The sequence below is a fragment of the Balaenoptera acutorostrata genome, chromosome 4 (genome assembly GCF_949987535.1).
Source record: "Balaenoptera acutorostrata chromosome 4, mBalAcu1.1, whole genome shotgun sequence".
NCBI lineage: Eukaryota > Metazoa > Chordata > Mammalia > Artiodactyla > Balaenopteridae > Balaenoptera > Balaenoptera acutorostrata.
Window position 1 is genome coordinate 67,146,341 of NC_080067.1, and position 20,676 is coordinate 67,167,016.

Below are 20,676 nucleotides of genomic sequence, written 5' to 3' on the forward strand. Positions count from 1 at the left end.
CCAGTAAGTGAGATGAACATCTTTGTGGCTATATAAGCACATCTGTGATCAGCTCCTGATAATAAATTCTTATATAATTGCTTATTTTTAAGAGTAAACATTTTGAATCTTTCACTCAGTACAACCATTTCTTTATAGAACCTGTTCTGTCTATTCCAGTTTCAGGTGGAAAGCCTTACCACACAAGCTGAAACTGTCCTTACTAAGTTTAGAAAGCCATAAGGTTTATGGCTGGCATAAGCCTCTTAAGGGGTCATTTATATTCGTTTATATTGATGAACCATAATTCAGTGATTCCTCTAGGCTTAGAAACTTTTTTTTTTTTTTTTGATACAGTAAGATCAGACTGTTAGGGGCAGACTTAATGTTAATTATGAGAGACTGATTAACTCATTTATCTTTTAGTTTATATACATGTATTTGCAATAAGAAGTGGAACTGTCAAACAGACTAGATATTTTAAGTCAACCTTTCCAGCATATTCTCTTACTATGCACAGGTTACCAGTTGGGAAGCCAGAGTTTTCAAAAAGGTTGTTTAGAATCCAAAGGGATCTAGTAGATCTTTAGAACCAGAGTCTTCTCAGCTAGTATGGCTTGAGAAAGTCTCACCCACCATAAAATATTCTTACCAAAAACCCAGTAATGTTCTAGTTAGCTTAGCTAAGGTTTCTCTTTTCCTTTAGACAGTAACTTGAATGGGCACAGAAAATGTTTGCCTCTGTGATTATTATTTACTCTTTCATTCATTTGTTCATTCATTTACTTATTGCTTCTAGGGCGGACCAATCCCCTCTTTTGATATAAGTTTAGTAACTGTCATATCCTGCAGACTAGAGAGCCATTAGCTCTCTTTATGGCTTAAAGTATCATATCTCTGTTTAAGTTCATTTTTTGGTGTGATGTCTTGGTTTTCAGGTATTTTTGAGTCTTGGAATGGTAAATAGACTATGTCACTAACACCTCCCCCTTCTCCCTTCCAACTTCCCACTATATGGAAACATTTCCTTTTGAGTTTTTTAAATATATTGTTATTTTTCTTATTAGCCAGGATCACCTTTTGACCCCTTTTTGTTGATGAAAGTTAGTTTGGCAGTTCATCTGTCTCTGGCATGTTTGCATTGATAATAAGTAGGTCTGTTATTTCAGCCAGCAAGTCCTTTATTTCGCCTTTTGAGATTTTTAACTGAACCTGGTAATTACTATCCATTTTACTGATTTGGTTTAGAATATTCTGTGGCTTTATAATTATTTTATCTTTCACATAAATCAAAGAATGTGATCTTTTAATTTGATCTTTTCTCAAGTTTATGATAAAAGAGTGTGATGACTTTTTAAAAAATATTTATCGATGTAGAAAAAAGATAATTTGCTTGTCACACTTTCCTAGGAACAAATGGTGAGACGTAATACTAAAGCAGCAAATATTTGTTAGTTTGTCACAGCAGAAAATCAGAATTTTCATTTTAAAGGGTTACTAAGGTAACATTCACTCTAAAAAATAGATTGCATGGGTATCCAGAATTTTATTCATCCTGTACTATCATCTTGGCCACTTTTTTATTCTAGTCACTGTTATCAGCTGCAGCAACTCATTTCCTTTAAGGCAATCATCTTCCTGCCTGAGATAAGTATTTTTCTGAGCTCAAGAAATAAAAATAACTATTTTATTGAGTTAACAGTCTCTAATGAGAACACCAGACTTGCCTCTAATTAAGTTAAATGCCATTTGGTTGCAAATAAGACCTTCAGTCAGGCAAAACTACTAGTTTGCTGATCCTTTCAGATAATTACACATAGACACTAAAATAATCCCTTATTTAGTGAGACTAAATATTTTAGCCATTAGCTTTTTGTGCTGTTTTCTCTTCTTGTTCCAAGGTACAAAACAGACAATATATGTTTACTGGGCTAAGAAGTCTTGAAAAAGCAAGCAAGTTCAAGCAAAGGGAAAGTATAAAACAAGTAAAATGCTATAAGGAAAGTATAAAACAAAATTCTGTCAAAATTCTATGTAATAATTAACTTGATTTTGTATTAAAACTATTAGGAGTGACTGAACCCCAGTGACAGTATTTAGCAATTTTTGTTTTGCTCAATCAGTAAATAAGACTTTGAGGAGTATCACGTGGGTTTGTCTTAGCAGTATTTTAAGTAAGATTTTAGGAAATAATACTTCCATGGAAAGAAGGATAAATTAGTCAATAGTTATTCTACTAAGTGTCTGGTGCTATCCACTATTTACTTTTAATATTTTCATTTGGGAATTATTTGGAAAATAGCAAATATTATTGATAGTATTTGAGTCCTTCTGATAATATTTTACTATATTCTAGGTTAGGGTAATAGAATTTGCTGGGTTCCTAAAAGTAATTTTTATTGCATCTGTGAGCAAAATTCTTTTCTACAATATATATTTCTGGTTTTACAATGGAAAAAGTATGCCTGGCATGGACTAGGTGAATGACTGTTAGTTGAAATAGCTGTGAGTAACTGTAGCTAGAATATAGCAGCTCTGTTAAAGGGACATACCAATGTTGCTTTACTTTGTTTTTTTCTAGTGTAATTGTAAAACATCACTCTAAAACTACAAATAAGTGTTCTGATGTTGTCTTTTTTCCCTGCACATTTAAGTAAGAGAAGACGCATTGTTAGCATTTTTCTCTGTGAGACTTAATATCATAGCAGTCATAAAATGCAATTACAAGACTTTTTCATTTCCATGAGTCTTATGAACAAAAAGAAAAGGCTTGGATAAGCTTTTAGTTTTTCCTGTCAGTATCTTTTTAAACTACAAAGTAAAAGAAGCCAGTAATTAACGTGAACTTTGGATTCCCTTAGTGCTTTTTTTTTTTTTTTAATAAATTTATTTATTTGTTTATTTTTGCTGTGTTGGGTCTTCGTTTCTGTGCGAGGGCTTTCTCCAGTTGCGGCAAGCGGGGGCCACTCTTCATCGCGGTGCGCGGGCCTCTCACTATCGCGGCCTCTCTTGTTGCGGAGCACAGGCTCCAGACACGCAGGCTCAGTAGTTGTGGCTCACGGGCCCAGTTGCTCCGCGGCATGTGGGATCTTCCCAGACCAGGGCTCGAACCCATGTCCCCTGCATTGACAGGCAGATTCTCAACCACTGCGCCACCAGGGAAGCCCTCCCTTAGTGCTCTTAAAAGTTGTCTTTTCCACTCTAAAAGTAGCCCATGCTCATTACTGTTTTGAAAATTTGTGTTGATATAAAGGAGGAAGCCACACAATCCAGAGAAAACCATCATTAGCACTTTGGTATGCTCTCTCCAGACACATTATTTACATAGTATTGATCAGACCTTCTGTACAGTTTTTCATCTTGCTTTTTTCCTTTAGCATTCTTTGTTATAAACTCTGTTAACATCTTTAGTGACCACCCAACACTTTGAATTGGATTACCTTAATTTACTTAACTTTAGAAAAATTATTTTTAGAGAATTCCCTGGCGGTCCAGTGGTTAGGACTCTGCGCTTTCACTGCCTAGGGCCCAGGTTCAATCCCTCGTCGGGAAACTAAGATCCCGCAAGCCATGAGGCACAGCCAAAAAAAAAAGTTTATTTTTAAAAATAGTGTCTGAACAAGTACATATACTTCTCTAAAGGGTACTTAGATTGTACTGTGAATTTGTTTTTTTAGAACTAACAATCTGATGAAAAAGCTCCATTTTCCTACACTTAGAAAAAGTGCATTATCTTACCTTGTGTGGTTATGCATATCTGAATTGCTGCAAGACTGCGTTTGAAAGTCATCCTTGATATTACCAGGGTTCCAATTGAATTAGGTAGGATCTTTGGACCATTTTATAACTTTTAAGGTAAAACTCATAGAAAAAAAATACCCATAGAAATTTTCTGTGGAAAGATGATATCACTAAATCCCTTGTAAATGTTCTCAAAGTAAGTAATTAGCAGGCTGTATTAGTTGGCATATACTGAGAGAATAAACTTAACAATGTACTTTATATAGTGTTCTGCTTTCTTTATGACAATGGTATGCTTTTAGGGTTTTAAACAATCTTGAGGGTATTTTAATTTATTATTTTTGCATTCTTATAATAATTATTTTAGGTCAACTGGCTATTCTGAGGTGATAGTTGTCGTTGGAGGCTGTGAACGAGTTGGAGGATTTAATCTTCCATACACTGAGTGCTATGATCCTGTGACAGGAGAGTGGAAGTCTTTGGCTAAGCTTCCAGAATTTACCAAATCAGAGTATGCGGTCTGTGCTCTAAGGAATGACATTCTTGTTTCAGGTAAATAAAGAATTATTACAGTAGCTACTTTTAATTTAATCACAGCTTGGCCGTTTTAAACCATAACAGTGTCTCAAAAGAAAACAGTGAAAGTAGATATGCCCGCTTTAGGCAGATCATATTATACAACAAATAAAACTGAAAATGACTTTTTGCTCTTAAAGACAGGCACAAGATGATGCAGAATGATTTACAAAAGATTCTCCAGAAAATGCCTTCAACTATATCATATTTTTAAAATTTATTTTATTGATTTACAATGTTGTGTTAATATCTACTGTGTAACAAAGTGATTCAGTTATCATATATAAATTCTTTTTCATATTCTTTTCCATTTTGGTTTATCACAGGGTATTGACTGTGTTCCCTGCACTAAACGATAGGCCTTATCATATTTTAAATGCTCTCAAATGCATATAGAATATGGTACAATTTTTAAAACTTTTACCTGTTTACTTTGTTTTAAGGAACACAGTAAAGTATGCAAAATGAAAAGTACTCAGTTAATCATCTCTAATCCACCCATGTTTTCTGAAGTTCTCCCCAAAGTTTATGAAATAGGATTTTCCTTAAAATTCTTAACTTGAACTTTTATTATAATATGTGATATGTTACCTCTAAAATCAAACAGACAATAAAGTGACAGACTTATATACAAAGTATAACTACAGGATCTATAATCTGAAGTTTAATTAAGTTTGTTAATTAATTTGTTAGTTAAATAATTTTACCACCTTTGCAGGTTACTGTATTACTACATGTTGAACAATATAACAACGCATAGTTTATTTTGTACAATGGTACGCTTTTTAAAAAACTGGTGATTTTTTTTTTTTTGACTCGTGAATTTGTTTTTATTTTTATTGGGCTATAGGGGATCAGTTGGGAAATATCTCTGTAAGTTATGCCCTACTAGGGAAATGTCCATTCTAATTTTCCTGGGATAGCTAAAGAACTGGTGATTTTTAAAAATCTTTCTAGAATAATTCTTTTGTCCGGGTGCTTCTGTTGTCTGACTCTTAAATGAACAGTCTTACACGTTTGGTAAGTTCATACTCTACATTTTATTATTTGGGGCATATAGTTATTATTTCTCAGGATAAGAACTGACAAAGTTAAATCTGCTCTGTAGAACCATTTCCATTTTAAGTTTTAAGAGGGTCCTTGTTTCATTTATTGAACTGAATCCTCAAATTCTCGGACTGGGTGAATAACTCAGTGTTTTCATTATCTATGCCTTTGGCAAAGATCCCTTGGTGATATACCTGTTAGTGTGTGCACATTGTTTTGCATTTAAAGGTGGAAGAATCAATGGCCGTGACGTCTGGATTTATAACTCACAGTTAAATATTTGGATCAGAGTCGCTTCTCTAAATAAAGGCAGATGGCGTCACAAAATGGCTGTCCTCCTTGGTAAAGTAAGAGAAACCACTTTTTATTATCATTGCTGTTACATTTCCAGAATAAATACCACAGATGAATCCTTGATTTTACTCACCCTCTGGGTATTTTGGACTCAGATTGTGTTTCCTTCCATTTCTAACCTCAGTACATAAACTGAAGATACAAACAATTTGACACTGTACTTTTGAATGGATATTTTGTTCTCCCAACTAGGAATTTGTAGCAGTGCAGCACATTTCTCTTCTCAGGCACCAATGCAGTCTAAATGACTGAGAAGCATTGGAAAATAAAGGAGTTACATCAAGTACGAAAACGGGCCAATGTCTAATCCAAGCATTCTTTTTCCTTTTACTGACTTTGGCATTCAGGCCAAGATATATTTATGTAGAGTAATACTATTTTATCTTTTTTATTTGTACAAGTAGGGACAAAACAAATAAGTGTTAAGATAAACTCACCAACATATTTTAAAGCAAACTTATTATTGGCTGCAGCTAATAAATATGAAAAACATATAATTTGATTCTGGACCATTCACTGTCCTTAGGAACTTGAGAATCACTTGTAGACTAGTGATTTTTGAATCACTAGTAGACTAGTAACTTTTTTGAAGTTAAATCTAATATAAAAAGCTATTACATAAAGCAGATAAAAATACAGCTGTGTATCAAGGGCTAACTTGGACTCTTTAGCCCTTCCCTGCCTCTTTCTCTATCAGCTCCTCCAAAGCCACTTCAAATTAATGAGCAATCTAAATAAAAGCAGCATACTTGCTCGCACATTTTTTTTTGAAGTATAGATGATTTACAATATTGTGTTCAAGTGTACAGCATAGTGATTCATGTTTTACGGGTGTTGTTTGTTTGTTTGCAGCTTATATTCCATTATAGGTCATCATAAGATATTGAATATATTGCACATATATTTTTGTCTGGTCCCCTAGTACTCTCTTCTAAAAAGATTGCTGCCTCTTAAGCCCTCTCTTGAAGACATTTTAGAGCCAGCAGTGAGAAAGCAGAACTGCTCTAGTTGGAACAGAGATAATGCCAGGAACCCTTCCTACTCAGCCCCCCATCAGTTCTCATTCCCTCCCCCTATCTCCCCACAGAAGCGTCTTGAAATCTCTATACTATAGAATACTAGAGCTTCTCAAAGCTTCTCAAAGCGTAGTTTGAAAGTTAATTCCTAAGGGTATTGATCTAGTGTGTTGCTGCTGTCTATAAGACCAGTGAAATAATGAGGACTTTGAGCTAGATGTAATGGAAATAAAATACTAATAGAGTATTTTCTAAAACCACTGGTTTGTTAGTACTTACTATATTATATACAGTTTTGGTAGCTATACCTCAAGGATGACAAAATATTACTGGAAAGGGGCAGCTAAAATAATTAAGGGGTTGAAAAGAGATGAGGTCTGACTAAAAACATTATAATGATTTAGTCTGAACATACAGAGGCATATGAAAAAGATTGATGTCTCAAATATCATATATGGATTGATGAACACAAATTTATTTGACAAATATTAGTATATTTGACTTGAAGGTGCCCAAAACTTGGAAGCACTAAATCAAGAAATAAAAGGAATCCTTCCTACTTTATACAGCAAGTACTCAATTCATGGAAAACAGTTATCCCAAAAATTACAATATAGGCTGAATTCAAACATAGAAAGTTATTTAAAGTTGTGAATGCACTCTGTTAAGGAAACCTAGGATGATTTGGAATATAGAATCTTAGAGCAAGAAGGCATCTTAGAATATTTAATGTAACTTCTTTAGTTTACAAAGAAACTGAATCCAGAGAGATTGAGTCATTTGCCCAAGGTTGCACAGAAAGTGATAAAGCAGGGGCAAAAGCTCAGATTTTCCTAGTCTAGAGGCCTTTTATCTTAAGGCTCACAGCATATATTTTTAGTTTATGCATGTAGGGGAATAGTAATAAAGTTTAATCTTCAAAATTATATTATGTGATAGGTACTATTATTGTCTACATTTTTAAATTGAGGAAATTAAGATGGAGTCTCAGAGAGGATAGGTAAGCTGCCCAAGCAAGGTCTTACTTGCAGTGGCAGAGCTAAATATGGACCTGCCTCTCCTGATTTCAAAGCCTGTACCTTTAAGTACTACATTGTGCCACAGTTTCCATACCCCTTCTAGCTGCATGACCTTGAATAAGTTACTTAACCTCTCTGGGCTGCGTGGTGTTGGGAGAACAAACCCACCAACAGATAATTTTAACATAATGTGAGAAATGCAAGATTGAAATAGCATTGGCTGCTTAGGAAATTTGGAAGAGTACAGAAAGATAGATTTGTGGACACGCTTGAATGACAATGTATAGAGTTTGGCCTTGACCCTTAGGCATTCATTGTTAAACTAGTAAAAAGAGTTGATGAGGTGTTTTAGGAAGATTAATCTGTGGTTTAGAGAGTACAAGAGTGGAGACCAGAAGATTGAGAGGTATGAAATGATATGGACCCCGAGGATGGTGGCAGTGGGAAACAAATGGAAGGGACAGATGTGAGAGATGCTGTGAAAGAACGATCGGTAGAACTTAATGGTTAATTAGATATGGATGCAGAAAAGAGTTGATGATGACTGTTCATTAAAAGAATTATAGATGTTAAACAGGAGAGCTTTTTTTTTTTTTTTAGGAGAGCTTCTATAGGTAGGTTAAAAGTTTCTTGTATATCTTGTGATGCTTAATGGATTATTCTGCATGTAACTGATTTAATTAATGGCTTGTTGATTAGTTCATCTGCCCTACCTTCCTCATATTTGTGAAAAGAAAATGTACATGAAAGCCCTTTGAAATACACATTCTAGAGTTCATAATGTATCAGGTACTTTTCTAGGTACTGCAGGGACTAAATTAAAGAACAAGATAGGCCCTGCCTTCAAAGTTCTCACAGTCTAGTAATCCTTACTTAATACTTTAGTTTCATAGCTTTTATTACTTTATAATACTCAAATATTTTCACCATCCATGAGTATGAGCATTTATGCTAAATCCTGTAACTCTCAATGCAAGCAATATTGCTCCTAAGGGGATGAAGGTTGGTTCTTGGGCTGGTGAAAAAAATCATACTGTTTTGTGTATAAAGCACAGATACAATATATAAACAGATATGCAATATATCTGTGGTATTAAAAATTTCATTGGAGGGGGCTACTATGAAAAAAATGTCTAAAAAGGCTCCTTGGTGGTGGTGAGAGAATGATAATTTTTTTTAAAGGTCCAGAAACTGAGCTAAATATATTGCAATTACAGTTACCAAGGGCTTTTAAAGGGGAGAGATCCCTTAATTCTTTAGCCAACTAGTTAAAAATTCAAACTTTTGATAATTAAGATTTCTCCATGTATTTTACGTATAGGTATATGTTGTTGGAGGCTATGATGGGCAAAACAGACTTAGCAGCGTAGAATGTTATGATTCCTTTTCAAATCGATGGACTGAAGTTGCCCCCCTTAAGGAAGCAGTGAGTTCTCCTGCCGTGACTAGCTGTATAGGCAAATTGTTTGTGATTGGTGGAGGACCTGATGATAATACTTGTTCTGATAAGGTAAGCCATGCTCTCTCTCTTTTTTTTTTTTAATAGAAATTACCAATGATATACACAAGAAGAGAAATATGGAAGGCCTATCAAGTAGGTAGTTCGGTCCCTTAGTGTGAGGGGGCTTTTAAAAATTGTCTGGTACTTTATACTTTGGGAGGAAAACATTGAGTTTTCAAGTTACTAAAGTGAGATCATAATATATCCAACAATTTTCTGTTAAAAGTGTGATCCAGTCTTTTTGAGATGAGAGTGATCTCAGCGTTATACTATAAACCATTTTAAAACTTTTTACTGGTATAGTTTACAAAATCAAAAAATTATTCACATAAAACAATTGGGAAGTGAATTAGCAAAGGGTAAGACACTATACTGCTTCCAACTGGGTCATTTTCTGCATACTTTGAAAATATTCTTTAGAACAAAGAAAAGAAAAGAAAACCTCTCTAATGTAAATATAGGATGGCTCAAAGCTGCTGCAGTTCATTGAATTCCTGAGATAAAAGAACAGGTGCCATCCTGATATCTGAGAAAATACCCCGTTTATTCTGCAAACAAGTGTCTAATGCCTAATTCATTTAGCAATAGTTTACTGAACTTTGTCGATCGACAAATTCTTTTTCTAAATTAAATTTTAATATAATGTCAAATGTTACATATTTAGAATTCATTAATTCAGAATTTGTGATAATTCAAAGTATACTGAATTGAGGTTCGCTGGTGTTCTTCTGAAGAAAGGACTCCCTAAACATGTAAATAAATTATATTCAAGTTGAGGCATACTTATCCTATATAACAGAATTTTGTTAAAATCTAAGACTGTTAATTTTAATGGAAAAAAAAGCAAACCTGCTAGCCATTCATCTTGGAAACGGTCTGTGTTTGTTTGTTACTCTATTCTGCTTGATAGTAATAAATTTGTATTTCTTTTGAGAATTTCATAATTGAGATATTTTACTCTCAAGCCAACCTCCCTTAATTCTGTGAATTAATGGGATTTTATTTTTAATCATGTTTCTGTATATTGGCAGACTTTTTATTACGTAAATTGGCATTTTTGTTGAGAAATTTTAATTAAGTACTTCTATATATTATTAGGTTCAATCTTATGATCCAGAAACCAATTCTTGGCTACTTCGTGCAGCTATCCCAATTGCCAAGAGGTGTATAACAGCCGTATCCTTAAACAACCTGATATATGTTGCTGGTGGACTGACCAAGGCAATATACTGTTATGATCCAGTTGAAGATTACTGGATGCATGTACAGAATACATTCAGCCGACAGGTAATAACATAAAACAATCCAAAAGAAAAATCAATGTAGGAGAGACCAAGTACAGGACCAGTATGAATATACAGTAACTTCACTATTTATGTGTTTCATGTATGCTCAGATTATTTCCAAAAAAAAAAATTTTTTTTTTAATAAATAAATTTATTTATTTATTTATTTATTTATTTTTGTCTGCGTCGGGTCTTCGTTGCTGCCCACGGGCTTTCTCTAGTGCGGAGAGCGGGGGCTACTCTTCGTTGCAGTGCGCGGGCTTCTCATTGCGGTGGCTTCTCTTGTTGTGGAGCACGGGCTCTAGGTGCGCAGGCTTTAGTAGTCGTGTCTCGCGGGCTCTAGAGTGCAGGCTTAGTAGTTGTGGCGCATGGGCTTAGTTGCTCTGCGTCACGTGCGATCTTCCTGGACCAGGGCTCAAACCCATGTCCCCTGCATTGGCAGACGGTTTCTTAACCACTGAGCCACCAGGGAAGTCCCTCAAAAATTGTTTATACTCTACATAAAGCATATGGTATTCTTGTTTTGAACTCCTTCCAGGGAATTTATTGAAATAACTTACTTTTGTTTTTAATTTTTAAATTAATTTTTATTGGAGTATGGTTGGTTTACAATGTTGTGTTAGCCTCCACTGCACAACAGAATGAATCAGCCATACACATACAGGTATCCCCTCCCTTTTGGACTTCCTGCCCTGAAATAACTTACTTTTTACCATCCCATGGTAAAGTAGGTATTGCTCTTGGGCTGTTGGGTTTTTTTCCCCTTGACCTTTTTGAGACTCCTACTCCAGTTCTTATCCCTCTCTCTAGCACATTTCAGAAGAGAAGAAATTCTCTCAAACTGGTTTCTTTCCTTCTGCAGTTAGAAACTAGGTAATTTGTTGTTTTTGTTATAAAGAAAATGGCTGTACTTGGGTCTCTTTCATCCACACTGCACTTGTACCCTTGTACGGCCTCTACCGCTGCCCCATAAAGGCCTTCCCTTGGCCTTTTGTTTCATGGCTCTACCCTCTTTCCTTCCACCATCAAAATGCTTGATGGCTCTGATGCTGGAAATCTGGCTCTACCTATACCACTCTAGAGATATTGTACTCCCAAAGGTCATTACTAATAATCTCCTGAGTCTCATTCATGTTCTCTTGTTTTTTTCTACCCAACCCTTAAATATGGGTATTCCTTGAGCCTCTTTTCCCTGCCCTTTTTCCAGTTTATACTCCGTTCCTGAGTGATCACATTTACTGCTCAGTACTGATGACTTCAAATCTTATTCTCCATTAAAGCCTCTCTCCTGTGCTCCAGACTCAAATTTCCGACTGCCTATTTGATGTTTTCCATGGCGTTCCAAGACTTCAGACTTAAAACAGAATTCACCTTCTTCCCCAAGTTTACTTTTTCTGTTTCCAAACAACCTAGTGAATGGAAAAACTTTCTCCCTGACAACACTTCTGACACCAGATATGTGGGTTTATTCCCACACCAACCAATCTCTGTCTTCAGCTGGTGTCTTACAATTCAATTCAGTTTTGACATGACCTGAAATTTGCTTCAGGTTCCACAGGTTAAGGACTCAGTCCCACAAGACTGCCACCACTTCACATGCCAGTCACAAGTCTCAGGTTTTCACCAGTACTTCTGACAAATCAGCTATAAATCAAGGCTTCCACAGCCCCCTCCTTGGGTTCAGTAATTTGCTCAGGAAAACACTTATGTTTACAGGTTTGTTATATGATAAAGTATATTACAAAGGACATAGATGAACAGCCAGATGAAGAAGTACCTAAGGTCAGGTCTGGAAGGGTCCTAAGCAGAGAACCTTCTGTCCTCATGGATTTGAGGTGCACCACCCTCCTGGGACATGGATGTGTTTACCAACTTAGAAGCTCTCCAAATCCTATACTTTGGGGATTTTTATGGAGGCTTTATCATGTAGACATGATCAGTTATAATTCAGTTTCCAGCCCTGCTTCCCTCTCCAGAGAAGGGAGGGTGGGGTGAAACTTAAGCTTCTAATTATGGCTTGGTTTCTCTGGTGACCAACCCCCATCTAGGAGCCCAGCAGCAGTCCCTCCTTAGAACAAAAGACACTCCCATCAACCTGGAAAATTGCAAGGGATTTAGTAGCTATCAGTTCTTACCTAAACTAAAACAGTATTTTCTAAGTAGTGTTCCTTTCTCTAATGTCTTGCTTTTCTAACCCATTTTACCACCAGTTATTTTCCAGCAAATCTAATTATGTCTCTTCTCTGGAAATGTACTGAATAAAATCTAAAAGTTTTCCCACTTCATTCTAGGTCTTCTGTTGTCTGACCTCTGCTTGCCTTTTCAGCTTCACTTTCTTCACCTTTACCCAAATTACGTTAAGTATCTGTTGCTTGCATTTGCTATCCAGATAGTATGTGTTCTTGCCTTGATTCATGTTGTCCTCTTAGCCTTTAATGCCTTTTCTACCTTCTCTATTTGTAATTCTACTCATCTTTCAAGAACCACTTCACAGTTACAACAAACTGAGGTTGCCCTTTTCAGAATTAATCTCGTTTTTCTGATCTGTCACTATACTTACCACCTCTATTATGCAAGTGATAAATTTCCTTATAGTTATAAATGTTCATTTCTATACTGGAATTCAGTCTTCTTAAGGATACTATGTTTTCTGATTCATCTCATGTATCTTGCATTGATTGCTGCTCGGTAATTTTTTTTTTTAATTTTTTTTTGGCTGCATTGGGTCTTCATTGCTGTACTCGGGCTTTCTCTAGTTGCAGAGAGCAGTGACCAGTCTTCGTTGCGGTGTGCGGGCTTCTCATTGTGGTGGCTTCTCCTGTTGCAGAGCACAGGCTCTAGGCACGCGGGCTTCAGTAGTTGTGGCATGCGGGCTCAGTAGTTGTGGCACACGGGCTTAGTTGCTCCCCGGCATGTGGGATCTTCCCGGACCGGGGCTTGAACACGTGTCCCCTGCATTGGCAGGCGGATTCTTAACCACTGCGCCACCAGGGAAGTCCTGCCTACCTTTTTTTTTTTTTTTTTAATTTGGGTTTATTTATTTATTTATTTATTTATGGCTGTGTTGGGTCTTCGTTTCTGTGCAAGGGCTTTCTCCAGTTGCGGCAAGACGGGGCCATTCTTCATCGCGGTGTGCGGGCCTCTCATCATCGCGGCCTCTCTTGTTGCGGAGCACAGGCTCCAGATGCGCAGGCTCAGTAATTGTGGCTCACGGGCCTAGTTGCTCCGCGGCATGTGGGATCCTCCCAGACCAGGGCTCAAACCCGTGTCCCCTGCGTTGGCAGGCAGACTGTCAACCACTGCGCCACCAGGGAAGCCCCCGCCTACCCTTTTAATACTAATCAAATGAAAAACGATAAATCAACTGTAATTTCATGGCAGACAGCTATTTGAGTCAAAGGTTGTGGGTTTTTTAAATGCTTAGAATGTTGAATGACAAATAAGAACTGAAAAAATGAGCTCTTTTTTTTCCAGTCCTAATGGACCCAGCCTTTTTCTCTGTTTTTACCTCGCCATTTCCATGCCTTTTGCCTTTGCATAATTCCTAAATTCCACAACTTGCTATTTTAAACATATTTTGCTTTTTAACTTTCATCAGGAACATATTTTTTTTTTACTGACCGATGAAGATTTTTTTTTTACCCTTCTTCAGCGGACTAGGTATTTAAAATGTCATTAAAGTTTAGAATAATAATTGAAAAGAAATCTGATTCTTTTTCTTTATTGTTGGCATTTTAACATTTAAGCATTAAGCATTATAAAAAATAATAATTAAGGAGAGGGGTATATTTTACAATATTAAGATTGTGTTTCATTTAAGGCATGAAAAATAACATTAAAACGTCATGTATTAATGAATTATTTTTCTTACTAGCTGCCATTACTCTTGAGACTCTCATAGAGTGAAATATAAACTATGCAAGTAATTTCCTGATATGAATGAATATCTGTTCTGAAGGTTGCTTGCTTCATTTAATTCTGAGCACTATTTATGAAATGATGTTAATAACAAGATCCTATAATAATATAGTTTAAGAATCATCATCAAAGTGACTGTAAAGTTCAGTAGTGCAAGCCAGCTTGTACTTGAAAACTAAGGATGTTGTTTTTTATTGTGTTCAGAACTTTCAGAATTTATAGAAAGAGCTCATTGTGCTTTGGATGGAAAATGTTATAGTCTGGCACATAATTGGTACAGTTCATGGGTGGTATTCTACATAAAAGTTTGTCATTCACTGATGATAATGGGCCCCAAGTCAATATGGGTGTATATAAACTCTAATGTAGGCATTTAAAATACTCACTAATTATTCTAGACCCAAAGATACTATCCTCTATTATAGAAATCCACCAAGATTTAATTTTTTCTACAAGAGTGAAATTTATGTATAGCAAATCTGATCAAGTAAAAATGTTTATTGTACTCACTGGTAGAACCCATCTCATTGTTGGTTATGTGGAAACAGGATAATAATATGCAATAACTTTCTGAATTAAAGTGAAATTTAAATGGAAGAATAATTGACCTGCAGCATAACCAGATTCATGCAATAGTGAGACAATTTTAGTGTAATTTCTTTCTTTGAAGAATCACTCTTACCCTTGGCAAGAGTATTTGTTTTATATAGTAATTGTATTATTGACAGAGAAGAGTAAAATTTAGCTAAGAGTCTCATTGCATGGAAAGTTAACTATAAAATGTTATCTGGGGAGTTTCTGTGCCCCATCCAAGGCCCCTAATAACAGTGCTTCTTTAATTCGGTTATAACTCTCATTCATTCATTCAACTTGTGGGTAATCCCATATAATGAATAATGTTCCTACCCCTTGATCATGTAATAGCCACTTTCTGTAATGAAGGACCTTCCTGTAAGAGGAGAAGCAACTCTTCAAGGATGTTTTTGTTCAACTACCATTAAGTTAACTAAAACCCTTCTCTCAGTCCACCACCCCCACTTCACCACCCATATCTTGACCCCAATTAGTGACATATATTCTATCTTAACACTCCCTTCACCCATGCAAATTTACCTAGTATTCACACATAGAGCAGGAGTTGGGCAAAAGGGAGCTTATTATTTCATGTCTCCTTTTTTGACTGTGTTAAAGCATGTCTTATTTTACTTTTCAGTTTGCTACCAAATCCCTTACCGTCAACAGTTAATTTTTTTTTTTTTTAATTTGGTTGAACAGGAAAACTGTGGTATGTCTGTATGTAATGGTAAAATATATATCCTGGGTGGAAGACGGGAAAATGGAGAAGCCACAGACACTATTCTCTGTTATGATCCTGCAACAAGTATCATCACAGGGGTAGCTGCAATGCCCAGGCCAGTGTCCTATCATGGATGTGTGACTATTCATAGATACAATGAGAAATGCTTTAAGCTCTAAAACCAGGATACCTCACCCAAGAAGCCACAGCAATCCAAGATGAGAGGTTTTAAAAACTCCAGAGTGGGAACTTGACATATCTCCTTTTTGCAATATGCACAGAAAAGTAAAAATAATAATTGTCGTGCCTTTCTCCCCAAAATATCAATCTTTCAAACTGTAATAAAGCCTTTTCTGTAATTGGGGAAAAAAAATTTGTTGTTGTTGAAGGTAATAGTGGTCTTTGCTTGGGCTTTGAGAGTGTACCTTTGTATTTGTAAGAAACCTATGTGGAGTAGGAAATAATGTCTGCCTGCATACCTTTTAGGAATTTGTGAATGGTCTCTTCATTTATGTATGTTTATCTGCAAGACTGTATATTCCTTATTTTGTCACATATATGTGTGTGTGTGTGTGTATGTATGTACGTATGTATATATATACATACGTACATACACACACACACACACACATATATATATAAAACTGCATGGCAGGTTTTCATTTAGTTTGACTCATAATGCTTAGAATACTTAGAATCATTCTAAGGTGGAAAAACCAGTTTTAAAAATCTTTGTCACTAAAAAATACATCCAAATTGATTAATTTTATTGTGGGTTTTTTTTCTGTAATTGATAAAAATGTAGTGACAACAATCTGAGTATCATAAAATACTGTGTTATTATGACTTCATTCTTAGAATTATTTTCTTATATTAAAGGTATTTTGGGGGGAGGAGATATAAAAGCAAGTGCCCCTAAAATGGAGATTAAAATTACATGTTAGTTCCTAAGAAAAAATCATCTAAGACCGTTGAAGGGAAAATGACCCACTGTGGCTCTCAAAAGTATTTATATATCATCTCTAAATCCTCTAAGGGATGCGGCTTTTCTTGAACATGGCAGAAGAGTTGAAATCCACTTTGCAATATTATCTTGTGAAAAACAGGGACAGATTTTCTCCTTAGCCCAGTAGGGTTTGACCTCATTACTATGGTGCTTTGGGTGAGGACGTCTTCCTGGTTATCCTACTTTCTTGTGAACAGCTAAAAATCCTGGGAGTCTCTACTGTTAAGCTGCCCTTAAAGGATAAAGCAGGGACCACCTGTCTCAGTGGGTCCATATTTCTTTTAAAATTAGTTATTTGAAGAAACTAACAGCAGTAGTTGCAGTCTTCTAAGATAAATCTTTCATTTGGTACCCATTGTGTAAAATATTGATCAATATTCTTAAGCTTCTCTACATCAAATTGCCTTTGTCTAGATGTTTCAACTCCAGTTTATAAAGCTTACTGGTTTTCAGAGAAGAGTGTAAAACTTTTTCTAAGGCAAATGGAATGGCAGGAACTATAGCGTAAGTGATTATTGATATTCCTGGGTGGACAGATATAATTTAAAACATTTTAGGGATGTTCAGGTAGCCTGCTGTATTTCCACTTCCCCAGGCACTATTGTTGTCTCACATCATAATTATATACTCCTTGCCATAGGAGAAATGATGCAAATATGTGATTATAGTGTCACCAGATTTCTGTTAAAACCAAGGTAGTAATCAAAAACCTAACATTGATAAACTACTCTTTCTTTCTCATTTTAGAATGATGCAAAGATTTCAAATAACCCTATACAGCATCAACTTTTAATGCCTAGCTGGAATCTGAATTCTGAGGAAAACTCTAAAAAACTTAACAAATCTTTAAGGAATTTTTATTTTTCAGATCATAATTTGAAATGATGTATACCTTTTTGTGATAATTATCAAAGCAATTCAGAAACCAGTTTTCTACCATTTTAGTTGAAAGACAGTAGATACAATTGGGATTCTTGTTTTAATTTTAGAGTAAACTTCTACTTCTGCATCATACCTTTTGTAGATAATGGAACCTATGTAGTTCAGAAATTCTTTGGGGTATATGAGAAAAGTGTTTTGTAAATGCTGAGAATTATACAAATGATACTTGTTATTTTCATGTGTATTTGTAAGATCATGCCCATCCATAGACACTTCACACAAAGAAGACTTTCTCAACATAACCTGTATTTTAGTACTTTTGTCTATTATAAAAGTATTAACTATTTACTTGTATTTTGTTATACATTTATTTTTAATGTTCAGGTGTCTGTTGTAGTAAATTTGAAATGAAATCCTATAAAACAGAATTTGTTTAAACATGGACCTCATGCCAATATTGTTTAATTTTTTTCTCTACATAATTTAAAACTACATAAGTAGGCCACCAAGAACTTAGCTTGAATCCTATGAAATTAAAGTAACAATTTTTAAAGTTACCCAACTGATACTTTAATTTTCTTTAATTATTTATCTTCCTTTACTGATTTTTGATAAATAATGATGTTAGCATTGATAAAGTAATAAAGAATTTTAGGGTATAATTAGTATATCAAAAGGGATTTATCGACCAGAATGGTGTCAGATTATATTCATACTGTCATCACATAGTTGACAGATTTCTTTTGGTGGGTGATGCTCGTATAAGCCTTTGGGTTAGTATGTATGTATATATTCAATGCATGTGTGTATATATGTAGATAGATGGTATGCTCATCTACACACATACATACAGACATCAAGAATTTTATCGGTTTCTGATGATCAGAAAAAGGCACATAAAGTAAAAATTAGTTGACCTTGTTAAATTAGTTGACCTTATTCAATTCCAGAAGTATATTTTTTTAATTCGGGCATTTCTAGAATACTTTGTTACATATGAAAGTACATGATGAATATTAGTATGATGTCTCATATACAGTCAGAATCTATGTAATGCATACAGTTTTACAAGATCAGAAAACAAATTGACGGGAGATACAAGTTTGCTAAACCTAGCCATTGATATACCTCAGTGGGGAAGGAATTCAAAAGTATTTTTTGTGGGTCAACAGAAATGTACAGTTTTTTCTCCATGAACTTTTAATCATTTTTCATGTGTTCCTATATGTGAGTGAGCTATAAAGTGGTCTAATTTTTGCAACAAAAAGGCCTTCTTCCTTTTCTACTCTAATCTTCCCACTGACTTTACTGCACAGGTATGAAATGGTAGCCTATTGTATCTTCAGTAACCTTTTTTTTCCCTAGATGACTGAAATATAGGTATTTACTCCATTTAAACCAGGTGTTAAGAAAAAAATGATGTAAATACTCAGGGAGGGTATTAACTTGTCATTTTTGCCTAATTGGAGTGTTTAAAGTGCCATATCTAAGTAACTTTCAGTTCATGATTCTAGAGTAAATTCAGTTTGGTAAAGGGGCTTCACACATGGCGGTGGTTAAACATTCATTTTTTTATATTTAGAAAGATGAAAATGTTTTGTGGACTGATAACATTTTCTCTTAGTGAATATGAATTGTTTATGTATCTCTACTGTCATACCCTTTTTGAAATGAAACTCAGGAAAAGACAAAGGTTCAATTATACTACTTTTGTCAGTGTACAAACCAGGTGCGTTTTGTTTTTTTTTTTCCTGTTGTCTGGATATGGCAATAGATTTTTAACAAAGAAATGCTGTGAGAACCCATACATGAAAAGAGAGGGTTGAATCGTCAGTGTGTGCCTTTTGTTTCTTGAGATTTATATGTGGAAAAGACATCTTCTACTCCAGACTGTATTTTCAAAGAGAAGAGATTGCTGTTTATGTGGTGCCAAGTGATAAGATAACGTCTCTTAAAGGCTTCCTGTGGACTGCCTTTATTTTCCTAAACTCAAGACACCAGTTAACCTCAACATAATTTTGGCCTTTCTTAGAATTTCTTGTGCATTATATTGAAAACCAGGTTTACATAACCTCACCCCATTATTCCTTTTAGTTAAATAAATTCACCATACCAAGAAACCAGAATGGGGCAATTTGGTTGGCCTTTAAGGCAGTAGGTTTGACTAGCTAGCTATACTTACTGTCACATCTAATGCTAGTCATCAGAAACCGCTTGAGCCAGGAGTGTGAACTGATAATTCCAGAGACAGTTTCAACATACTTCAGACTTTTTAAAAATGTTTTTTATGAATGTTTTACATTTGTGTGATTGCCTTAGATATTAAATTTTTGTAGTGCTAAAGATCATCATTAAAAAATGTTTTGAATACCAGTAGTTATAATTTATTTTATATATTGTCCCAAAGAAAAGAATTTGTTTTAATGTTTTCAAAATAACTGCATCTGAATTTATGTGCCTTAAGTTCTCTAGTGCTATTTCAACTTTTTTTTCAATCTAAATAAAGCTTACCTTAGATAAGTTTCATACTTGTTTCCTGTACAGTAAATTTCCCTTCTTGAATTTTTTAATGAGCACCAGCTTTGTGGTTGCTTGGCAGAAAGAAAATGTTAAGAAAGGTTGTTGGGTGTTTGGAGTTTTATTATATTGGGGGACTTCTTTTGTTTGATGCCAAGGTGCTTTTTAAGGTATTAAGAGAAATATATCTTACGTCAATTAAACCCTTGTAAACATCATTTGCAATATCTGCATCTAAAGTCAAAAAAGTAAATCTACTTATTTTTGTTTCATTCTTATGTACTGTTTTTTTTGTTTGTTTGTTTGTTTTGTTTTTTCCTCTACAGGCTCTTTCATTTATCTTTCCTGAAAAAGTTCTTAGTCTTTCCTTCCCCAACACCCCTCCCCATGGTTTCTTAATTTAAATCTTGTTGAGAGTTTCTGGAGCTATCTAAGACAACACAATTATAGAGTTGAACAAAAGCATAATGTGCTTTACAGCTTGTACAGACCTGTGGCAGCCAAGTGTCTTTTGCTTTCAGATGCTCCAGAGTCTTC

General features: G+C 35.1%; 1 protein-coding gene across 6 annotated transcripts in view; it reads left to right on the forward strand.

Annotated features, from left to right (window-relative positions):
- Window positions 1-20,148, forward strand: part of KLHL24 (kelch like family member 24) — a 39,468-nt gene extending 19,320 nt beyond the window's left edge. For all 6 annotated transcript variants that reach the window (XM_007195346.2, XM_007195343.2, XM_007195347.2 and 3 more), the window contains 5 exons: window positions 4,088-4,272; window positions 5,572-5,690; window positions 9,054-9,242; window positions 10,332-10,520; window positions 15,713-20,148. In XM_007195346.2, the coding sequence (XP_007195408.1) occupies window positions 4,088-4,272; window positions 5,572-5,690; window positions 9,054-9,242; window positions 10,332-10,520; window positions 15,713-15,913 (883 nt within the window). In that variant the 3' untranslated portion in view covers window positions 15,914-20,148. The remainder of the gene's footprint in view (window positions 1-4,087; window positions 4,273-5,571; window positions 5,691-9,053; window positions 9,243-10,331; window positions 10,521-15,712) is intronic.
- Window positions 20,149-20,676: the final 528 nt, after the last annotated feature.